At 38.8% G+C, this 19213-nt stretch overlaps 1 protein-coding gene across 8 annotated transcripts in view; it reads right to left on the bottom strand.

The window, feature by feature from the left end:
• Nucleotides 1–19213, bottom strand: part of cpeb3 (cytoplasmic polyadenylation element binding protein 3) — a 45825-nt gene that overhangs the window by 10001 nt on the left and 16611 nt on the right. For 4 of the 8 annotated variants that reach the window (XM_023327577.1, XM_023327578.1, XM_023327576.1 and 1 more), the window contains 4 exons: nucleotides 16997–17053; nucleotides 11412–11438; nucleotides 10245–10412; nucleotides 8979–9068 (listed from right to left, as the gene is read on the bottom strand). In XM_023327577.1, the coding sequence (XP_023183345.1) occupies nucleotides 8979–9068; nucleotides 10245–10412; nucleotides 11412–11438; nucleotides 16997–17053 (342 nt within the window). The remainder of the gene's footprint in view (nucleotides 1–8978; nucleotides 9069–10244; nucleotides 10413–11411; nucleotides 11439–16996; nucleotides 17054–19213) is intronic. The other 4 variants (XM_023327583.1, XM_023327579.1, XM_023327584.1 and 1 more) reach the window with 2 other exon arrangements.

The raw sequence follows: 19213 nt of genomic DNA, 5'->3' as shown, positions 1-19213 counted from the left end.
TAAATTGACTAGAAAACAAACACAGAGACCTAAATCGAAACAGAAATCTCGTTATCTTAGAATTATTTTGTGCAAAATAATGTAATGCACAAATAGACAACCATTCATCTTTGAAAAGCAGAAGTGAAGCCTCCTGCAGCAGGTGGTTTCTGGATGGTAACTCAACTACAAAAACGTATCTTCTCCAGCAGCCATTGTACAGCACATACAGCGGTAAAACCAGCTGACCAAACATGCTGGAGCTCTGCTTGGGTTGCTAGGTAACGGGTTAGGCTTGGCTGGTGTTGCTAGGTAACGGTGCTGTGCCCCCAGAGTGTGACTTAATCAGGAGGTTTTTGAACCAGCTCATTTTCCAGTCTCCAAAAGATATGAACTTATTGGCTGAATGTTTTTTTCAAGCACTTAAAATAATCATTTAAATGTATTTTGTATTTGTTTTGGGTATTTCTCCAATGACTTTGTTTATCTAAAAACATCTAAGTGAGAAACTTCAGAAGGAATAGATCTGTAATGGTGTGTGTGGTTCTTTTATAGTAAATATTAGCGTTTCTCCAAATCGATGTGACCCACTTCATCATCTTTAATCTGAGCGAATGAACTGATATTCAGTCCGGACGCTGCTGAGGATGTGTCTGCCTCCATCAGCCTGGCGCAGTGCGGAGGCTTATGCCACAGGAGGAGAGCGGAGATCTGCAGTGGCTCGTGCCTGCGAGTTAGAAAGCTTTCCTCCTGAGCTCTCAGCACCGTCTGCTAAGTAAGGCGATGTGTACACCATGAAAGAGCAATCAGCAACGAACAGGGCGGATACTTTCCTGATTCATGGGGAGGCGACATATTGTCAGATTACCGGAAGATGTCACTCTCAGCAGACACTTCATTAGTCTTGTTGTGTTCAGAAGTAACTTAATGTTCATTATTTAACTGTTTCTTTCCATGTCGCAACAATAATAGAGCAACAGTAATGAATTTTACCAACAAAAACTTTGCTTGCGATTACACCAAAGTGGGTGGAGCCAAGAGAGACTGAGGGAATGAGTGAAGAATTAAACAAACATGAAAAATTTACATTTGAAATAAATCACTAAAATCTTTAAACTAATGTAAGATTCAGACTCTAAATGAGCGTATTCAAACTTCACATCAAGGCAGTTAGGTCACACACCCCAGTTGGCGTTAAATTAAGTCTTTTGTTCATTTTTATTTTTTAAATGAAGTGTTTTTGAATGAAGTTTTTAAGTTGAGGTAGATTATTCTGCTGCTCCTCTCCTACTGCACATGGCTCAGTCGGTGCAAACGACACCCAAGTCACCAAGGGGTCAGTCACTTAGCAGAGCGCAAACATCTTTCCACTGGCACATCAAAGCCCGAGATTGAAATCCAAGTCTTCCCACTACCTCATCAAGTGAAAGTTATGTTGACTTTGCGGAAATCTAATCCAATGATGACCAGATACGGCGACTGACCGAGTCATGCTGCTGGCTTCTCAGGCTTAAATGGTGACATTTAAGTCCAGGGTTATTTCAGCAGCTGAGACGAGTCTGCGGATTGGTTCTCAACGAGCCCAAGGCCCACAGAAGGCGCCCAACCATCAGAAATAACGGCATCTGAACAACACGCTTCTACATGCTATGATTTTTTTAAAATGAGACCCGTTATGTAAAATTCACATTTTCCACGTTTTTGTACTTCCATTTGCGCCTCTAATGATTCTTAAAAAGAAAAAAACAACAACACCCCCCAGCCATTTTTTTTGGTGTCCGGAAAGTGAGACGTTTCAAAAACCTTCCAAATGTAACGTCACAAATCAGCCTAGCTGGTTACCTAGCAACCCCAGTGGAGTTCCAGCGTGTTTGGTCAGCTGGTTTTGCCACTGTATAATGGCTGCTGGAAGTGTTCTGTTATTGACTTAACATCCAGAAACAACTTGTTCCACTCGTGTTGGTTGTGCAGGAGGCTCTACTTCTGCTTTTCAAAGATGTATGGCTGTATATTTCTGCATCCGTCATTTTCACGTGTGAGTGTAAATGGCTAATGCTGAGTCAGGGGTCGTGGAAAGCAGCAGATTATTTGGATTTAAAGTGACAAGAGGTCCTAAAACAGCTCATTCTGAAAGTAACCGGACTAAAATCTCATTATCTAAGAACAATTTTGTGCAAAAAATGTGATGAACATGTTTTGTATAGCCCATAGACTTATTCTAACCTTTAAGTTTTACTTTACTGGAGACAGAATAACCTTAAAGAAAGAGAGGGGGAGAGAGGTTGAGAAAAACCTCAAAGGCTTAGAAAAACTGGCGAGTACTTGAGTTTAAAGCAGAGAAATCAAGCATTGCTAATCATCTCAATTTGAAGCAGTCAGTCAGAGTGTAATCCCAACACAACGGGGAAAAAGATAAATCAAGGCCCGGGTAATGGAGGAAGATTTAGCACTGAAACTGGGGCACTTCTCTGTATTCAAAGAGACATAACAGTACACAGAACAGAGCTCTGCGCTGAATGACTCATGGTGTGATAAAAACAAAATTATAAAACGCTGATCATGACCATGTGCAGGCAAAGGACACTGCAGTTGTAACCTTTTCAAAGTACAGTTATTGCTGAGTGACGCAAGCGCTTTTCAGGAGTTTACAGCTTCCACAGTTCAAACGACGCTGTACACACAACGAAACCTTCAACCCTCCTCCTCCTTTTGCCCCAAGTCACAGACCAAAATAGCTCCCTCACGTCTGAAGCTCATCGCCAACAATAGCAATGAGTGTTTGGATGATGGGAGGCTGTTTGAGCGACAGCGCCATGACGACTACAGAGTCTCACTTGTACTTTAAAGGAATCGGTTTTGAGCATCAGTAGCTACGGCTCGGCTTCAGTGGGTTTCCAATGTCTTTCCTTTTGATGGGTTTTTAACTTTATGAACTCATTGCTTTACAGAAAGTATTCCCAATCTGGTTATTCTGTGTTTCACTGTCTCTTTTCCAGATTGAGTCATTAGTTCTGTTTCCATTACAAATTTCTGTTTATATTCTGCCAACATTCGACCCACAATTTCACAACTGCAGTGTTTCCATTAAATTTTAAATTCAATTAAAATCACAGGTGAATAAGCTTGTTCACGGTAGCGATGGATGTCACAGTTACTTGAGATGTATTCATAATTCAGCCATCAGAGGAGACGTTGTTGTCTTATTCAGGCGTTTTTTTTGCAAAATAAATCTATTTCAAAATCACCTCAACCTAGGGTAATAAAGTCTTACAGAAAAGCAAGTTTTTTGGAAATTGGGTTGTTCCCATTAAGCCAATTTCATAGCAAGTACGCCTGGTCTGATGTCTCACTCTCTCTATTCTGGATTGAGGCACAGATGAAGCAATTTTTCCAGATAAACTTCTAAAGCTAAGTTACGTGGCTGTTTAATAAACTTTCAGCTGAATAAACGGTTAATTCTTTAGGTGGCTAAATGTTTTAGTTCATGCTCTTATTTTGAAGTGGTTTAAAATCGTTTACGCAGCAGTTCTGTTTCCTGTTCTCTATTGTTTTTGGTGCATTGTGGGTATCAACATAGTTAAATTGAGGGCATTAGCAATTTAGCATTAGCTTTTGCTAAATGCTATGTTGATTTAGCGCATTAGCGGAACAAATATTTATGATTAGCGCTTTTAGCAGCCATGAATTCTACTGTGCATATAATGTAGGATGAATCAAACATGTTGGTGCTACATTAATAAACTAAACAGCACAATATTAGCTTGGTTTGGAGTCACGGCCTTGACCTGCAAACAAAATGAAACTTGATGTTTACTCTCATTTTAAGTTTCATCTGGCTTTCCACCTACTGCTGTATTTTTAAGAGCTACTTGTTGCTCCAACCAGCAGCTAAATTTGTTGTTGCCTCCAGCAAACAGTAGTCCTCTAACGTTGCTTTTTTTAATGCCCCAGGGCAGCTTGTTGTGTCTGTAAACAGAAGTGATGGATGTCGGGGAACGGGAGGCTGGGCCAACAACACGAGCCTGCAGACATTTTGAGTTGGATAAATAAAAAAGGATTTTAGGTTTCTGAACAGAACGCTGCATTTAAACTTCCTGCAATTAAAAAAGAACCATTTTATCTGAACAAAACGACATTGCATTCATCTCCTGTTCACATCTCAGTTCAACCATCAAAACAATCTTTTCTTACATACAATTAGCTCTATATTAAATGGATCTGCATCAGAGCAACACTTTTTATTACATCTTTTGATCCATTACTGGAGGCTGTGACAACATTAACAGAGAGAGGAAGCTGAGGGGAAACAATCCTGCCTTGGCATCAAATTTCTGTCTCTGCCTGACCTTCATCCCAAGCACCAAAACAGTCCAGGCCCGGCCCGGCCCGGCCCGGCCCGGCCCCCGAAGCCTGACTGAGCCACAGTATGAGTCACCGCTGAACAAAAAACACTTTCATAACAGCACAGGCGCATGCTGCTGGCAGTTTAACGAGGAGCAGGGTGGAAAGTGACAGTTATCTTCCATTCGGTCAAGCCTGGATGGATCCTCCGCAGGCTCTGGACTCACATCCCACATTCTGCAGATCACTGGCAGAGCGAAACGCTTCCCTCCTCTTGGGTTTCTTCTGTTTTCTCTTCTTGTCACACTTAAATGTTTCAGTAAAATTTTTAGCCTAAATCATCTTTTGGCAAAGAGTGGAGATTTTTTAATTTAATTTATTGTTTTTGCAAAAATTGTTTAAAAGGAAAAAGACAAATGATCCTGTCCCTAGGTGAAAAAGTAATTTCCATCTTAATATGGCAATTTACAGAAGAGGATTACGGCCACACAAAAAATTTTTAAATTCTCAGAATTTAGGATTGATTTTCTCCAGAAAATTCACTTTTTCCCTCAGAATTTTCATTTTTCAGAATTCTCCTTTTTTTCTCAGAATTAATTTTTTCTCAGAATTCTCATGTTTTCCAGAATCGAGATTTTTTTCCCCTCGTAATTCAATTTTCTTCTCAAAATTTTGACTTTTTCCTCAGAATCAAAATTGGTTAGCATGTTTATGCATCATCAGGCAAATCTAGTCTTAAAGTTCAAATCTACCAAAAAAAATTAAATCAGTCTTTCAATCTGGATAAAGTTCACATTTATAAATCCTTTAAGATTTAAGGAAGAAACGTGATAATTTTCATACATTAACAACATAATTGTAGAATATTTGATTATTTATTTGAATTTTGACATAAATTTGCACAGAATTAGAAAGTTTAAAGTCAAAATTATTATTATTATTATTTTATTGGCTCTAATCCTCTTCTGTAGAAATTAGCTGAGATAATCCATATTTTTTGGTTTATTGTCACTAACCACACTGGCCTGATAACTGCCAGACCCTCAAATCAATATCTTAATTAAACAATATTTCTCCATCATAAGGTGGGCCGAAATACGTTAAAATCAATCCATAGGTGGCGCCGTTATTACAAAAACAGAGCGCTGAAGTGTGAAATCTACATTCTTCTTCTGCGCATTGCAGAGCAAAGTTTGACTACAGTTGAATTTAACTAGTAGTATAAAGAACCAAGCAAAAAAAATGATATCCAGTATTGAGAATTAAGACCTGCTGGTCGAATAAAACCTGAGATCTTTTCTTTGCTTTGACATGTCAAATTGCGTTTTGGGCCACCTTGTGATGATGACCCAACCCAGAAGTGGTAATGCACTGACCCATCTGGAAAGGGTTACCAATCCAATTCTAAGAGGCTTCAGCGAACCACAGCAGGCGCCATTATCCAGTAATGGAGAAAACATGAAACAGTGGTGAACCTTTTCAGGAACGGCAGGCAAAATGAAATTAGTAACCCATCACAAAAACTAAAGAACTCCAGGCCTCAGTTAGGATCAGCATTTATGATTCAACAATAACAGGAAAAAAAATCATCAGTGTGAGAAGTAAAACCACCTCTAACCAAAAAGAACATGAAGTCCCATCTCACAGTTTCCACAACATATTTTAGTGAAATATTCCAAGACCTACATATGGAGTAAAACTAAAACTAAAAAGAACGCTACGTTGACAGTCATCACACATTCTTTCTTTTTTTTCCATTTTTTTCTCCGTAAGAGTTTTTGCGGCGCTAGTGGCTCGTATGTTTTGCAACAGTAGGCAGACAGGAAAGCAGGCGAGGAGAGGGGGGAAGGCATGCGGCAAAGGTCGCCGGGACCGGGAGTCGAACCCACAACGGCCACATCAAGGACTAAGGCCTCCAAACGTGGGGCGTGCCAACGCCCTGCGCCACCACAGCACGCCCCAGTCATCACACATTCAACGGTGCAACAAATGGGAAAACGAGCTCCAAACATATGAACGATGCAAAAAAACCCTTAAAAAACCTTAAAAAACAAATGCAACAGACAAACTCTGCAAACAAAAACAGAAGTCCTCCAGGCCACTAGGGGGAGTCGACCACCAAATCAAATGGGACTCTCGGTAAAGACGGGATGTCAAGATTTAACGTACAGGAAGAAAAAGAATGTTACACTTCACGTTTTACTTTTTCAAGCATGCATTACAGAACACCAGCATGTTCACATAGGTAGTGTTACTCCCCCTAGTGGTCTGGAGGATTTCAGTTTTCTGGAGCAAGTTTGCAGTTGTTTTTGCTTTTTGTGGAGTTTCCACTTATTGTGTCTATTTTTTTGTTCACAGCATTTTCAGTTGCATTTGATTTTCGAATTTGTTTGTTTTGGAGTTACGAGTTGGTTTGCTTTGCATTTCCCACTTGTCGACTACCGTATCAACACAATGCTGAAATAACTGAAATCAAATACTATCTGTCTTTGATGGGGGGGTTTAAACGGTGATGGAAAAACTCCGACAGCCATCTGTCATTTTGGCAGATTACACACACCTGACGATTCGGTGCAGTCACTCAGTTTCAACTTTACACAACATTGCAGAGCTCAATAAAATCAATCAACATAACAAAAATTCCCATCAGAGAGAGGATGGCAGGATTATTCTTCCATAAAGGGGAGTGTCTACTGGATCAGGCAATGTTCAGAGAGTCTTGTCAACGTCTGATCACTTCATTTGGTGAAATGTTACCCGATTTCAAAACTTCATCACTGCAGAGAAAAAGTTGAATGAATTCAGCTTAATAATGACACGATGTGGATTATCTGTTCTGCTTGTTGAATCTTAATTAAACAGAATAAAAATGAAATGTCAATTTTTTAAAATAAATAATTTTTCACTGTTGCTCAAATTGACGGACGAACGAAGAAGTTTAGCTTGATCTCTGATGGGAGTTTCTTTGCTTCGTTAAGACCTTAAGATAAAGATCAAACAAAAAAGTGGCCTAATCAAAGTCGGATCCAACTCTGACTAGTGAGCCAAAATTCCTCTATAGCGACGTAAACGACTCTGTTGGATCCAATGCTGGACGGGAGTTTAAACAAATCGATTTGGATGGGCTTTTTCCTTTGGAAAAGCAGTCATTATTTAAAAACGGCTTCTTTTTCATTTTGTCACAACACGGCGAAAACAGATGAAATCAGTTAAGGGGTCAGACATGTTTTCACAGCTCGGTATTTCTCAGTCCCACAGGCGTTGGACGCACTTTGCCCTAAATCCCACAGCCATGAGCTGCAAGGCTTCTGTCACCTTTCCAAGATGGCTGGCCGGATAAAACGGCGAGCGAGACGCTAGATGGGAAGTTTCAGAAGCGAGAGATGAACACTGCACAGATGAGCGGACCCATCCGCCTCCTTCCCTACATGGCGGCGTCCTCTGGCTGCCATAAACTCATTCATTCCCCTAAAAGGATGCCGCATTCCCCCCTCTTGGATTACAAGAGGCGATTCAAAATAATCCCTCTGAGAATAAAAAAAAGGAGGTAAAAATAGTGGGGAGAGGAAAAACTGGCAGAGATATTCACAGGTCCTCCAGACGCAGCGTATTACCATCTGCTGATGGAATGCCAATTGTTTCCAGAGTAGATTCATAATATGAGACAAACTACAGATTAAAGCAAAAAGGAGCAGCACAGAAGCCTAAAGAGCAATAATAATAACACCATATTAGGGCAATGGCAGATGGGACAAAAATGGGCAAATTTCAACCAAAACACTGAAATGTTTCGATTAATCTCAGGAATTTTCTAGAAAACAGAAATGTCTGACATCCAAAAGTTGAAAATTTACCACAAAACAAAACAAAAAATCTGAAATTCTGAGGTTAGTCTCAGAAACTTTCCAGGAAAAATCTATGAAATTATAATAATCTGAGAAATTTTCTAGAAAAAAGGTGGAAATTTCCAAATTTGAAAGGTTGAAAATTTGCTAGAAGAAAGTTCAGAAATGTTGAGATTAATTTCACAAATTTTCTAAAAAGGAAAATGTCAAATGAGTTTGAAAGGTTAAAAAATTGCCCAAAAAATTCAGAAATTCAGAAATTTAGAGATTTCACAAATTTTCTGGAAAAAGTGGAACGTTCTGAGTTCAACGGGTCAAACATCTAAAAGTTTTGAAGCTCAGAAAATTTCCAAATGTCAAAAAATTTAAACTTGAAACCATATTTTTTTCTAGAAAATCTCTGACAATCAAAAGGGAGGAATAAATTTCCACATTTTTGACTTTGTTTTTTCTAGAAAATTTATCAGATTAATCAAAAATTTTCGGAGTCTTTTTGGTGGATATTTACTCCTTTTTTAAAAATTTATCTACAATGGGCCCAATACTCCTTCATAGCAAAAAACAAACACAATCTCAACGTAAAAGAAACATTTTTGTTCCCAGCTTCTCAGGAAACGGATCCTGAATCCAAACTCCAGCTGGAAAGTTAAATCCTACAGGAGGGATTCCTGTAGGAAACTGAAACCTGCATCGCCGCCCAGCTTGAGCGGCGTACCGCTGAGCAATACGAGTCTCTGCAAACGATACACCCACAGCGATATTTATTGATACGCATCTCTATGATGAGCGCAAGGCGGGACAACCTGCTGTTACCTTTAGGTGGGAAGTAGGATTTGCTTTCAGCTTTGTGGGGCCAATCCACCACCAGGTGCCCGTAGCGGCGGAAACTGTTGGTGATTTCATCTGTGGGGGAAAAACAAAGAGAAGAAAATGTGAAATGCGATGAGTTTTCTCATACGGCATTGAAAACAAGAACTCGATGTGGAGCGAAACGTGACGTTGAGGAGGGTTGTTTTTCTGTATTTTCCCCGGTTCTAGAGGCAAGCAGCCGCTGCATTAAACATGAAATGGGCTGAATCGGGCTGTGGAAACGCCACGGAGCACGTAATGCGCCTTTACTCAGTAGAGCATGCTCTTAAACATATGAAAGTAAACGGGCCTCTTTTAAGTTAAACAAGGTGATGAACTGCAAAAACACAAAATCAAACAAAGTATTTTAATATAGGTTCTATTGCAAATATCTAAATACACTTTAAATAAAACAAAACTAACTTACAAGTAACTTTTCAGCAAAATATAGAGGCCAATTTTAAGTAAATGATTCCTAAATACTGAAGAAAAAGTTCTAATTCCACTTGCAGATTATTTCACTTGTAACAAAAAGTTTTCCCCACATTATCTCTAAATTTATCTGCCAATTTAAGTAGTTATTTTTCATCAATTATAAGGAATTATTTACTTAAAGCAAACTCCAATATTTTGCTGAAAAGTTACTTAGCGCCGATTGTACACATTATGTACCATCATCCATATTGAATATAAAAACAGACTGTTGTACCACGGTCTATAAGTACAATTAGTAACAACCAAAAATTAGAAGTTGATTGTTTGGCAAAAATGATCAAAGTTTTAAAGTGCATGAACCAATTTGAGATGTGGCTCTTGTGTAGAAAACTAATGCTACACTGCAAAAACACAACACCCTACCAAGTATTTTCATTTAGTTTTTAGTGCAAATATCTTAGTACACTTGAAAAAAGACCAAATAAACAATTTAACAAGATATTTTAGGTCAATAATTCTTGAATATTGACCAAATGTACTAGTTACATGTAAAAATGTTTTGTTTTGTTGTATTTTTAACTTGTTTTAGGGGGGTATTTTTTTGCAGTGTAGTGTCAATGTGCCCCTAAATGGAAATGATAAATGTCAGCGTGACTGTAACAGGCAAAAAGTCACAACTACAGCGTGTTCTGGGAATTTTCCAACTGGGAAAAAGGAGCATAATATGCATCAGGGTGAAACTTGCTGCAAAAAATGAAAATAAAAAATACAAAATAAGAAAAAAAAATCTTTTACCTTCATCTATGTCAGGAGGAAGACCTCCGACAAACACTTTCCTGGAGTAGCGCTCCATCCTCTCGCCGTTCTGACAGCGGGTCGGCGAGTTCAGGCCCGGGGTCAGGGAGGGGTCACCGTGGCCGTCGTCAAGGAAACCATCCTCAAAGGGGAAAAGACAGGAACGACCTGGACGGGGCGTAAAAGTGAAAAGAACAGCAGAAAAGATGGACAGAGAGGAGGAGGAGTGGGGAGGTAAAGAGAGCGTGAAGTAAGAGTGTGAAGAGACGGTGAGTTTTTACTGCAGATTTATGCCTGAACTACAACTTTATTTCTAATTATCAGATCATTATGCGGCCCGGTGTTTGGAGCCTGGTGCCAGAAGCCCATTAAAATGCATCAACATCGTTTTAAACTGTGTGATTGTGAGCGTGAGTGGGAATAAAAATAGCAACAGGTATTTTGTTCCATATAACACAGTAGGAGTGTAACAGGTAAACCTTTTATGGATGCAAACTCGACTAAAAACCCACCTGTTTAGGATTGTATTTGAAACGTAATCAATTACAAATTTATTGATGGAACTTGACTTAATGTCGTGTTTTGACTGTTGATTCTATGTTGCTTTGTGTTTCTGTGTTTGTAAAGATGTAAAGCACTTTGAAATGCCTTGCTGCTGAAATGTGCTACACAAATAACATTTGATTTGATTATTTGCTGCAAAGCTCGAATCCCTGCAGGATGGAAATGTTGCGTCACACAGCAGCTTTCCTTCTTAATGAAGAAACACAAAAAGCACATCAAGCCAAACTGGAAGATCCCTTAAGATCATTTCTTATTTTGACTTTTTAGGAATCAGTCCAAACAAAAAGATTACAAGATTAAGAGTTTAGTTTGTCATTGTTTTTATTTAAGGCCGATTCAAAGAGAGCAAATTCGTTCCCCCCACTCAGCGCCCGACACAAGATTAATTCAAGCAGAACCGATGACCTTTTGCCCCCTCCCTGATTAAAGACACAAGATGGAAAACAAAGTGTCAAAATTAGCATGATTCCATTCAACCACAGCACAGATGAAAGCCACGAAGTGACACCACAATTAGACACCCCATAAACAAATCAGCCTCTTTGCAAAAAAAAAAAAAGAAAAGGAAAAAACATGGCCGGCTCGGGAAGCAGAACACGTTACCTCGTCGGCGGCCATAGCTCCGGCCTGCTTGACAGCGCCATGGAGGGGAGAGAGGGAACAAGGGATGGGAGAGAATACAGAGACATGGGTTTTCTTCAACTAAACCAAACTAGCAACATCGCTAAGGTAACAGTGGCGGGCCCGCCTAAACCTCGGCAACAGGACGAGAGCATCAATACAGCCACGGGGAATAGGATACGGAAGAGGGTTAGTGCCACTGAACAAAATAATTTTTAAAAATTCTGACTTTTCTCAGAATTTTGAGAAATTTCTCAGAAATCCCATGAGATAAAAAGTCAAACTTCTGAGAAAAACGTCAGACATGAATGACTGACAAAAGGTCAAAATTCTGCAAAAACAGTCAATTTAGAGAGAAAGAGTCAGAATTTTTAGAAAATATTCAGAAATCTGAGTTTGAAGTTAGGATTGAGTTAGAATTTTAGAAAAGACATAATTTTGAGAATTCATAATTGGGAAAATAGGCAGAATTCTGGGTTTAAAGGTAGAAATCTGAGAAAAAGTCAAAAATTTTGGGAAAAAAGTCAGTTCTGTAAAAAAAATGTCAATTTTGGGAAAACAAGTCAAAATTTTGAGAAATATATCAAAATTTATTGATATAAATTTGAAAACAATGTCAGAATTCTTTAAAAAAAGGATAAATTCTGAGAAAAGCGTCAGAATTCTCAGAAAAGAATCTGATTTCCAAACTTAGTCAGATTTCTGAGAAAAGTCAAAAAAATATTTTTCTTCAGTGGTTCTAGTCCTCTTCTGTATATGGAGGACCAATCCTGCCGTAGTCAGGAAAAATATGGCAGTAAAGAAATGATTCATTAATATAATTTCAAATAAATTAGTGTGCCGTTAAATGCAAACAAAATATTAACAGATTTAACAATTGATCAAATAATTGTGTGTAAACGTGTATTTCTGTCTTAATTTTTATACTTCGATACATTTCTGTGCTATGATGCATATTTTTAATCAAAACTGATATATTTATCTTTTGTTTATTTATTTCAAGCCCTCTCTTCCTTTCATACTTATTATCACCAAATTTATTTAAAACAAATTATTTAACTGGTTTTGTTTTTTTATTTCTTACACACTGATATATTTTTGGTTATATACATCTTTGTATTTATTAAATATTTTTACAGAATATTATGGATTTTATTTTTTGTCAATAGCTTCGAGCTAATGTGACCAAAAGACTGAATATTAATGTCCATCTGCATTTTTGGTAGAAATGCCCCAATCAGATTTTAATATCTGTACCTATATTGAAAAAAAGTCCTAGATCGGATATCAGTGACAATGTGCCCAATCCATAATGGTAGATCTATTCAGTCTAGTTCTATGGTTTAATGTTTATTTTGCATTATATTTAGAATTCCTAATTGGACTTTATGAACTATTTGAAAGGTTTGTTGCAATTTATTTTTTACATGGTTGACCAAGGTAGTCATCCTATTGTTTTTGTCAGCTTCAGTTTCTGTATTATTTATTTTGCATTAGCTGTTATACTCTTAATTGCACTTATTGGACAAATTAAAGTTCCTTTTACATGTTTGACCAAAAGCTTGTCAAGCTATTGGTGTATTTAAGTGTAGCAAATAAAATTGTAATTCAGTGCATTTATTTCTGTGGGGTTTTTTAAGAAACACTTTAGTTGAGCACTGTTTTTCTGTATACATTCTGTTATTAACCTCAGATATAGATATCGGCAGTGACAAAAGTGACTCGGTGCGTCCCTAGTTACAACAGTTTCAAACAAATTCTATAGAATCTAAATTCCTAAATGAATTAAAGATGGCAGGATCGGTCCTCCGTAAGCCTGCTGCACCTGCCTTGGCAACAGAGGCGCAGCAGCATTATGCACGGCCGCACGGCCCCGGTGATTGTGATCCGAGTTTAATGAACCTGCAATCGCTGCACTTCCTGCTAATCTTCTGTGAATATTCACAAATGAGGCCATAAAGAGGCGTTGCTGCTGGGCCGGTTTAGTCATTACCATCGCTGCGGTGAAATATTAAGAGCTGGTCGACGGGTCAGATGGAGCAGGCCAGGTGAGAGTGGAAACTTCCCGATGGCGTATGAATGTGGCCGGCTGATGGTAAGGTACAAGCGGACAGTTTGAACTGGACAGAGACCAAATGTGACCCCATCATGACCTTTAGCAGTCACATGCGAGATGATGTCATTGCTTTGACTTGGCAATATGAATGAAATAAAAGAATATCAATTCTAACTTCAAATTTGTGTTTTCTAGCTTATTCTGGGGATTCAAATGATCAATTACACTAAAAACACAAAATCTTACCAAGTATTTTAAGTCTAGTTTCTACTGCAAATATCTAATTACACTTGAAATGAGACAAAACTTAGAAGAGTCTGTTTTAAGTAAGTAATTCCTTAACATGAATAAAAATTTACTAGTTCAATTGGCAGATAAATTTACTGGTAACATGACATTATTTCATGTTTTAGGTGAAATAATCTGCCAGTGGAACTAAAACTGGGTTGCTCGGTAACGGGCTGGGCTTCGCTGGCATTGCTAGGTAACAATTGTGAAATAAGTGACGTCAATGGAATAAGTAATTTTTCATCAATATCAAGGAATTATTTACTTAAAACAAGTTTCTGCATTTTGCTGATAAGTTACTTTTAAGTTGGTACACTTGATTTAAGACAAAACTAAGATATTTCCAATAGAAATGAGACAAAAAGTACTTGGTAAGGTTTTGTGTTTTTGTAGTGTAACGAGTTAATCTAAATTTGATCGATCTTATCAATTAACTGACGATTAATTAATGTGCACCAGCAATAACATAATACAAACATAACAGGAATGGTTACATTTTTTAGAATATTTTCAATTTTGCACATTTTTATACTTTTATTTGGGTTTCTACTGCTTCTAAAAACAGCACAAACACTTATGAAAATAATTTAAAAAAACACTCAGATGGCTTTTGGGAATAAATTAATTTATTTTTTTTAATGTCTGGAAAATTAGCCGTTTCAAAAACCTACAGAATGTAAAGTCACAAATCAGCAGGCACTGTTACCTAGCAACCCCAGCAGAGTTCCACTCATTACCTAGCAACACAAATGCAACTCCAGCACATTTGGTCAGCTAGTTTTACCACTGCATGTGCTTTACAACGGCTGCTGGAATGTTTTTTTTGTGTGAGTGTATGGAACTGACTGATTTCATGGAAAGAGTCTTTGTTTGTCTTATTAAACTACTATACGGTTGTATAATTGCACATCTGTTCGCATTTTCACACTGAGTTGAAAATGCAAAGCAGCAGCTTATTCGGATTTAACGTGACAGAAGTCCCTAAAACACATGATGGGCAGAATTGACCAGACTAAAATCTCATCATCCAAGACTGATTTTGTGCAAAAATATGTAACGAACATGTTCTGTATCAAACATAGAGCAATCCTAACCTGTTCAAGAAGAAATAATAGGTCACCTTTACAGATAAAACCTGAAATCCTGCTGTTTGAACATTAAAGCACAGAAGAAGTTAAATGCCAACAAACAGCAGGGGGAGCAGATCCTCCTGTACCCCTTAACTCATCGGCCACAATAGCAGACTTGTCTCCTCAAAAACCAATAAGCGCCTTGGCATTGTCAGACCTCCACTATCTGACTGTATTGTCTCTTCTGCCTGGCTAAGTTTTCATTAGAGAAACCTGGGAAGTCTCTCTGCAGCATCGCCCTTTCACCGCCTGGCCTCAGCAACAACAAAGTCGCCTAGCAACCAGACAGAAACGGAGAGCGCTGCGGGCTGGGAAAGCATGAGATGCCTCAGCGGCGGAGACAATGCAAGCCACGAGGGAGAGGGGTTAGGAATAAGCACAAACTCCAAACTGTGTGCTGCCTGGGAGGGAAAGGAAATCTGGGTGATCCCTCCTGGGTGCCGCGGGTTTGAAGTCAGAGACGAACCGCAACAACAAAAAACCTCAGAGAGGAGGACCGCCGCATGCTTTCTTCTTCTCTTTGGAAGAAACGAACGCACCGTCCCCGGAGATTCTGGCACAGCGTGGCGCCTCGGCGCTAACGGGAGGAAATGAAGCAGGAATTCCTAAAAGCTGACGCTGACGTTCGTCCCCGACACGTTTAGAAGATCTTGAGTGGATAAAAGAGAAAATGGGCCCAGAAAACCAAAACCCCAACTGGACAAGCCCAAAGTGGAAACTAGAGCAAAGCTGTCCAAACCTTTTCCCCCCCAGGGGCCACAATGGGAAAATTTACATTACTGGTGGATAACAAGTCATTGAATTAAAATAATTAGAAAAATAAAATAGTTTGGGTTTTTTTCTGCTCAACAATAAGCTTTTTTTTTTTTTTTGAAAATCTTATTAAAAGGAAAACGATTTCCAAATATTTTGACGTCACTAATTGTTTTCTGCTTTGCTGGCCAAAATTTTTTACCATTCTTGACTTGTGGTCAGGGGTCAAACAAAATGCTTTCAAGGGCCACAAATGGCCCCCGGGCCACGCTTTGGACATCCCTGAACTAGAGCATTACTAAAATAGGTGCACCTCAAGTGGAAGGTCATCAACCCAAATAAACATGTCGCAATAAGAGATTAATCACAATAAATTAAAATGAGAAAACGAGCCACTAAGCCCCGCCTCCTGGCTCTGATTGGTTGTTTTTGCAATAGTAGCTCAGGGAGGAGGTGGAGGAAATCGATCTTTTCACAGATTATTTGTCTCATATACTGTCACAAAATAGTGACAATTTTAACAAATGAGTAGAAAAACAAAATTTTTATTTTATAAAAGTTACATACTGCAGCTCCAAGGCCTGGACGGCTGCAGCCGCGGTTTGGATCCAGCCGGGTTTCCTTCCTGGCTCTGGTTCGGTCACAGAGGGGCAAACTAGTTTTACATGTGGGGGTATTTTTGGAGGAGCTATTCCCAGAGTCAAGTGTGGTTCCCACAGTGACCCGAGGTCTGTCCTCCTACGTTTATGGCAGGGTGTCCAAACTTTTTGTCAGATGGGCCAAAAAATACATAATTTACCTGCTAAACAAAAAACTGAGCTTACAATAATTAAAATAATAAAGAAGACTTTTGTTAAAATTGTTGTGTAAATCAATCAACGTATCCCCAAAAATTAAAAGAAAGGCATCCAAATTGTCTGTTTTTGGGAAAAAATACTAAAAATAAAAACTTCTCAGCTATAAAAAGCGGATTCTTGTCACTTTTTGTATGAAATTTTGATATATTTAGCCGGGTTTAATAAATTAAAAGCAGATTTTCATGCACCAAAGTCTGCTTTCGAGTACAAGTCGCTACATAGATGTGCAAAAACAACAAACATTTTTAATTTATTTGTAACAAAACCAAAAAATCTCCATCAGCATTAATCTCCTGTGCTGGACTTGGGTAATTATTGAATTGTGGTAGCAGGGGCACACAAAATGTTTCCAGGGGCCACATTTGGCCCCCAGGGCTGTACTTTGGACACCCCCAAGTTATGGTGTTAGGGAATCCAAAACGCATTACTCATTACACAATTTAACTTGAACTCAGAATTACCAGTAAAACTAATAGGACTTACTATTCAGGGGCAATATGTGTTCTGCTCCAGGATGGTGAAAGTTGAGTCCAATCCGCCCTGTTAAAGAAACATAAGAAACTGTTACAATCTTTATTTGATCCTCAATTACAAAAAACGTGCAGAAATGAACCGACATGGAGCAAATTAACCAATCGCAGACAAGAGAAACAGGAAACCCTGGTGTCCCATATCTGATACGTTCACCCAGACAAAAGCAGGTAAAGGGATAGGATCTCACCAGGGACAATGTCCCCGTCTCACATGGACACATCTGTCAGTGCTTTCATGGAAAGCAGGTGGTGTAAGATGTCTAAATGGGAGACCTTCCTGATTACCTGTCTCTGACGTAACATTTGGAAAACGGCAAGAAAAATACACCTGGCAACCTGGTTTAGGAGAGAATCAGCCTGTTTACACAGCAAAAGCATAAAATATTACTATGTATTTTTGATCCAGTTCCCAACTCAATGTTTACGCTCGCACATGAAATTAGTTGCAACCAGATGAGCAATTATACAACCATACATCTTTGCAAAGTAGCATCGCCTCCTACACAACAAACAATAATACAGCAAGTGGTTTCTGGATGGAAAGTCAGCAACAAAATGCTTGTCTTTTCCAGCAGCCATTGTACAGCAGTAAAACCAGATGCCAAATGTGCAGGAGTTCTGCTTGGATTGCTAGGTAACGGCGGAGTCCCCGTCAATTGTGACTCAACATTCAGGAAGCTCATTTTTCAGAAAACCTTAAGCTATTACCACAAACTAAAAAACATCTGGGTGGTTTTTTAAAGCCCTTGGGCTGTTTTTAGAATCAGTTGAGACTGTTTTTAACTTTTATAATACCAGATTTTAATATACTTTCATTTAAAACTATATTACACTCCGGCTTCGTCCGCCACTGTTACAAGAACAAAAATCTCCCCTCCAACCTGCATATGGTGGTCTGCGAAGGACACCAAGCTAGTCTGGAGGGGTCTTCGTCACGTCGCTGTGACATAATTAGTCTTCGAAGGACACTCTCAAAGTGTGATTACAAAACTTTAGGATTTCCTCACAGAAGATGGATTATGACAACATTGAGATGAGCCTCTTGTAATAATGCAGAGGTAGAGTAGCCAAAAATTGTACTCGAGTAAGAGTATAATTACTTCAACATATTTTTACTCAAGTAAAAGTTAGAAGCAGCCGTCCAAGAAATTACTCAAGAGTAAAAACGTATTTGGTAAAAAAGTCTACTCAGGTAGTGAGTTACAGACCAAATTTTCAATCACTTAATATTCAAAAACTACATAATCAGAAAGATCAAAACATGAAGTTAAGTGGAAATTTTGGTACTTTAAGGACCAAAATGACAATAATTTATACAAGTAACAAAAAATAACAAAATCAGTCAAAAGACTGTTTCCAAATTGGTTTCTTTCAATAAAAAAACTTTAACAAAAACTTCAGGTGTGTGTCTGTGCCTGGTGAATTTTTTATTAAAACACGTTTGTTTTTCATCCATCCATCCATTTCCTTACACTCTTGTCCCCAGTGGGGTCAGAGGAGCCGGTACCTAACTCCAGCTGACGTTCCGGGCGAGAGGCGGGGTGTTCTTCATTCAGTGGGTAGAAAATCCAGACATTTTACTCGAGTAAGAGTAGAAATACTTTATAATAAAAATACTCAAGTAAAAGTAAATTATACAACATAGTAAAAGCACTAATTAAAGGATGTTTTTTCAAAAAAGTTACTTAAGTAAATGTAATTAGTTACTACCCAACTTGCAGTTAGAGCTGTCTGAAACCAGATGAGCTCCCTGCAGCTCCACCTGTTTCCAGCCCCATAATCCAGGCTAGTGAAGGCAGACAAGCCTCCACCTGCAGCCACCGGCTCCTATGAATGCATGGATGTGTTCCACACAGAAACAGATTGTGTCACGCTTTTTCTGAATCAGAAAGATGTAAACACCGCATGACGAAAACACCACATTATGCGTGTTATTTAACTCTCCAGAAGGTTCTCCGACCAGCCGATCCCTTCCCATTTCACCGGCCCGACGTCTGCAGGCTGCTGCCCAAGTTCAAGAGCCCCGGGAAGCAGCAGAGCAGAACCACATATTGGTAAACGTGTGGGTGGTCTGTTTGTTTCAGCTCAAAACATCTGAGCGGCTGGAGAGAATCAACGCAGGTTGTGAACTTTAACCCAACGCCACTGCATTCAAAGCAGAAGGCTG

Source organism: Xiphophorus maculatus, chromosome 22 (genome assembly GCF_002775205.1).
Source record: "Xiphophorus maculatus strain JP 163 A chromosome 22, X_maculatus-5.0-male, whole genome shotgun sequence".
Taxonomy (NCBI): Eukaryota; Metazoa; Chordata; class Actinopteri; order Cyprinodontiformes; family Poeciliidae; genus Xiphophorus; species Xiphophorus maculatus.
This window is presented reverse-complemented; position numbering and strand designations above follow the sequence as displayed.